The sequence below is a fragment of the Solanum tuberosum genome, unplaced genomic scaffold (assembly GCF_000226075.1).
Source record: "Solanum tuberosum cultivar DM 1-3 516 R44 unplaced genomic scaffold, SolTub_3.0 scf00265, whole genome shotgun sequence".
Lineage (NCBI taxonomy): Eukaryota > Viridiplantae > Streptophyta > Magnoliopsida > Solanales > Solanaceae > Solanum > Solanum tuberosum.
This window is the reverse complement of record NW_006239189.1, coordinates 603,543-608,591: the sequence shown is the minus strand read 5'-3', so window position 1 is coordinate 608,591 and position 5,049 is coordinate 603,543. Positions and strand designations below refer to the sequence as shown.

General features: G+C 29.8%; 1 protein-coding gene across 2 annotated transcripts; it reads left to right on the top strand.

The window, feature by feature from the left end:
- Window positions 1-1,370: 1,370 nt before the first annotated feature.
- LOC102577692 (WRKY transcription factor 5) lies at window positions 1,371-3,343 on the top strand. 2 transcript variants are annotated; one of them, XM_006358050.2, is made up of 3 exons: window positions 1,371-1,629; window positions 2,125-2,271; window positions 2,385-3,343. In XM_006358050.2, exons 1-3 carry the CDS (start codon window positions 1,490-1,492, stop codon window positions 2,992-2,994), a joined length of 897 nt encoding a protein of 298 aa, XP_006358112.1. In that variant the 5' UTR covers window positions 1,371-1,489; the 3' UTR covers window positions 2,995-3,343.
- The last annotated feature ends 1,706 nt before the right edge of the window (window positions 3,344-5,049 follow it).

The following is a 5,049-nucleotide window of genomic DNA, read 5'->3' as shown; positions in this document are numbered from 1 at the left end:
TTTAGCTAATTGCTAATTGTTTATGCTATCCAAAAAAGTATGACGTCGACATGACTATGGACACATTGATTTAACAAAATAATACAGTATCTTAATTTTGGAGTTATTCAAATTAGTTTTTAATTAAGAAATGCTTTTGGTGTTGTCATCTCTCTTCTTTAATTTCTTCAATGCATCGAAATTAATTTCTCTTGAACTAATCCAATTAGTAATTATAATATGACATATATAGGAGTATATAGTATACTAGACTTGAGGTGCACTTTAATTTAGGTTTGGGAACTCCTACAAATCTAGAAAAATTATCCATTAAATTTATTGAAATCCTTAATTTCATTTTCTAGAGAATTTTTCCTTGAAGATCATTGTTTGAATTTCCACTAAATTCATGTTTTTAAAACTTTTTTTAAATAGCCTGCTTTTCCAAAAAATTTCACCACTAGATAGTAAATTAAATAGAGAAGGGTTGAGGTAGGGCATGAACTAACATGCTAACAAAAGTAGCCTTTAACAAGCTCTTAATTAGTCCTTAAGAGAATTGGACTACAATTCAAACTCTGTTTGGCAAATCAACTAACATACTCTTTGTTGGTGTCCATGCTAAAGTCAAATAGACTTCTTTTTATTTGAGTTAAGTTCTATGCATTGACTATATAAAAAATATTTATATTCAAATCACTTAAATTAAAAGATAATTCCATGTAACTCTATTTTTTTCATTGCTTAGTGACCTCTAATAAATGATATATACTCCATGAAGTAATTGTTATAATATGTTAAATCACTCTAATTGTGGAACTATCGAGATATATAGACAAACATTTTTATTATAAGTGGTCATTTTCTATACCAATCAACTTTCTTTTTTGAAATCGACTTTTTAATTATGTAATATATATAATAGCATTTTGCTATAATAGTAAAAAAATAAAATTCAAATAAACAACGTTGTTATTAAAAAGATCTGACTGTATAATTTAATTATTGATCAATTTCCTTTAATTTCTTCTATCCATGCTTAATCAACAAGAGTAGAGATCATTTAAATTGGTGAAAAATAAAAAATAAAATAAAATTAAAGCATGGTATGATGAGGTCTAGGTTATGTAAATTTAGACGTCTTAGGTAAATTAACCATATAGTCCAAAAATGGTGGCGCCCATAAATAAATAAATAAATCAATTAGGATTAGTATAACATAACAATTAAAACAAACGTTAAGGTCGTTTTCAAATAATTGTAATATTAAAATTGTCATTTGGATTAGTTTCACACATTTACTTGCACGTCCTCCAAAAACAAATACAATGCCTTTCCCTATCTGTCACCTTTCACACCCTTTTTATACTCTTTTTCTCCATTAGTTTCTTCTTCTTCTTATGAAAAATATAATCTCTTTCTCTCTCTCTTAACTACTTTCTTATCTTCTATATATCATTATTAGAACCAAAAGAGACAAAAAAAATTAAACTACTTCACAAAAGCAAATATGGATGGTAGATTCAATAACTTTTTTGTTTCTGAGCAAGAAGATTCCGAGAATTCACCGGAAAACAGCTCCGATTCACCGCGTTCCGGTTTGTTCAATGATAACAAGATGATGACTTCAACTTCGTCCCCTAAAAGAAGGTAATTAATCTCATATACATATATACACCTTTTTTCTTGATTGAGATCTCATTACTAGAAACAAAGGTTTTCCGTAATAAATCAGTCAGAAATTTGTGTTATAGAATATAATTTTCCCACTTATTTCCCACTGAACGAGTTTACTGGAAAAATATATGGTGAGGAACATATTCTCACTAAATAGTGGGAAACTAAGTAATTTTTCCATATGAAAATATTAGTAATATTTTTTTTCCACCGATTCAATCAAAATATATATGAGAATAGCTACTGAACATTTTTCCGTGGGAAATTCAGCGTGAAAGTAGTGGTTTTTTTTAGTATACTATCTTGATCGAGTTTTTTCACTTTTTTTCTTTTACTTCATTTATTTTGGAAGAAAATATTTAAGAGATTTTAGGGTTTTGATATTTTATTGATCATGTGATTGCATGATATAATTAATATATATGGTGCTTAATTATGATAATTTTAAAAAAAAAAAAATTGCAGCAGAAGATCCATAGAAAAAAGAGTGGTGTCAGTGCCAATTAAAGAAGTTGAAGGATCAAAAATGAAAGGTGAAATAAGTATGCCACCATCTGATTCTTGGGCATGGAGAAAATATGGACAAAAGCCCATCAAAGGTTCCCCTTATCCCAGGTTAGTTTAATAAATAAAAAATTTGGGAATTCTAGTAATTTGATAAACTTTTAGGACTCAATTGTATGAAGAATTGAAAATTTTTAATTATTGAATTTTTGTGATAATTGTAGGGGATATTATAGATGTAGTAGTTCAAAAGGATGTCCAGCTAGAAAACAAGTTGAAAGGAGCCGTGCGGACCCAAACATGTTAGTTGTGACATATTCTTGTGAACATAACCATCCTTGGCCGGCTTCTAGAAATAATCAACACAACCATCGTACATCATGTATTATTAATAATAATACAAAGACGAAGATGAAAACAATAGCATCACTAACAACAACAACAATAATAGCATCAACGACTATTTCTGATATCGCGGTTTCAAAAGAAAAGATCACAAGTGATTTCACCCGTCCATCGGAGCCTAATTCGGACGAAAAATTTGTCAATCTCAGTGAATCATCATCGTCCCTTATTAGTGCAAATGAATTCGGATGGTTTTCCGATTTAATTGAGTGTACTTCAACTACTATGCTAGAAAGTCCAATTTTGACCGAAGTTGACTGTGATATTGACATGTCATCAACGTTGACAATGCGAGAGGAAGACGTGTCACTTTTCGCCGATCTCGGAGAGTTGCCGGAATGTTCAACAGTGTTTGGCCGTGGAATGATGGAGAGAGATGAGGAACGTCGTCGACTTAGCTTGACACCTTGGTGTGGTACTACAGGCTAAGATGGTTACGATATGTGTTATTTGTCTTTACTTGACCAAAAATAAATAAAAAATTTATAACTTTTTTTTTTTAATTGATTCATTAGGAAATTGCGCGTCGTGCGCCATAAGATACCTAAGCAATTTGGTTTTGGCTTTTAATATTTGTAAGTTTTCTTAGATTTGAGTGTAGGTTTTGTAGTATAGTAAAATAAAAAAGTTGTCCAATTGAGAGGAATCTGTCTCATTCTCATTGTAATTAGCATCATTGGCCGTTTCATTTCTAACGGCTAAATTTCATCCGATGCCTCTTTTTACTTTAAGTAAGATGGAGGAGATATGCAATTGTTTGTCTTGGGAATTTTGCCAATTGCGTCTACCTTTTCTCTCTCTTTTGCTTCTATTAGATGGGCCGGGACTTGGGATGGAGCTATAATATTCGGACGACTCAGTGATGTTAACTTAGACTCTATATTTATATCAAAAGAATCATTAAATATGCATTGTGAATTCAATAGATCAAATTGAGTTATAAAGTTTATGACAAATTCAGATTCATAGATTTTAAATTCTAGTTCAGTCCCTTTATTGACGGAAGATTGAGAAAATGGAAGGAAGAATATATGAGGATAGTGAGAATTGAATCAACATATATATTATTACCAAAAAAAAAAAAGAACTCAACATATATCATGTGAGATACTACCACTAATTTCATTAAATTGTATTGCTTCTTATGTTTCAATTTATGTGACATTTTTCACTTTTTGATATTCAATATATATCAATTTTTTAAGATGTATTTTTTCCGTATATAAGTGACCAAACAAGTAAACGATGATGGTTCAGTCTGTAAGCTAGCAAGCTTACAAAAGGGATGAATTGCAACTTATAGTCCTTTTTGAATATCTATATTTTAATTTTAAATTATTGAGATAATCAAATTCGATTTAACTTCAAAAATTAGTTAAATTGGCTCTTGAAAAAATGAAAAATGTCACGTAAGAGGAAGTGGTAATAATAAATACCTTCACCTCCTAGGCTTTTACTCAGTTTATATGTATCAACCATTATTTTTGGAAATATGTCATACTGGGAAATAATGCTAAGTTTTTTAATAGTTCATGATTTCATTCTATGTATTAACAAATATAGACCTATTGAGTAGTCAGTGAATTTTAAATTCCTGCATATATCTCATTCAATTAGTTCCAAATTTTAATCAAGTGGATGATAACATATTACAGTCTGTTACTTTTGGATGATGCATTTATTACAACTGCTACTAAAGTGAATTGTTAATAAAATAATGTTCTAGTCAGATCCTATATATTAAACCACCATGTGTCAAAACCTTTGCTTTAGCCTTACAAACCGGTAGAGTCATTAACTTGTTAAAGAATTCTGGTTTTAATTTGCAATAGAAAATAGGGTAAAACATATGATATAATAATAGTAAATAAGTATGTATAATATATAGTATGTTAATCTGGTTTAATTGGATAATCCAATCCCTTCTTACAAATTAAGGAAACGAGAAAACTGGCAAAGAAAATTGAGTAGAGCTTACCCAACTAGTGAAAAAAGAACAAGAAGACAAAAACTATAAGATTCAATAATCCTTTATTAACTGTTTCTTATTGAGTTCTATTAATGCAAGCAAAGTGGCACAACTCTATTCCCAAAATCCCATGTGTTTACTTTATTCATAAGTATCTTTTTTCCTCATCTTGATAGTCGATTTCATACTAGAAATTTCAATCGTTCTCACGTTAATATAACGAAAAAAAAAACATTTTAGAACATTAGTCAAAGTTTACATAGTTTAGATTTTGAGAAGTGAAAATCGATAAATAATTTAGAACGATGGAAATATGTAAGCTTGCAAATTTGATGATTGATTAAAGAAAAAGAAATTGGTACACTAGCTTTTATCATGATTCATGTAATAGGAGTGGCTTGATCCCTTATTTGATCGGGAAAAAGAAGAAGATAAAAAGCAAATTCTCATAGTTCGAAATCCAATTCCAATAATTTAAGTAAGGTGAAGTGCGTCTTTTGACTGGGGGGGGGGGG

Excerpts from the sequence above, each read along its gene's own strand:
- LOC102577692 (XM_006358050.2), top strand. The coding sequence starts at position 1,490 with ATGGATGGTAGATTCAATAACTTTTTTGTTTCTGAGCAAGAAGATTCC. Across the intron at positions 1,630-2,124 it reads ACTTCGTCCCCTAAAAGAAG|AAGATCCATAGAAAAAAGAG; the intron begins GTAATTAATCTC and ends AAATTGCAGCAG. Across the intron at positions 2,272-2,384 it reads AAAGGTTCCCCTTATCCCAG|GGGATATTATAGATGTAGTA; the intron begins GTTAGTTTAATA and ends TGATAATTGTAG.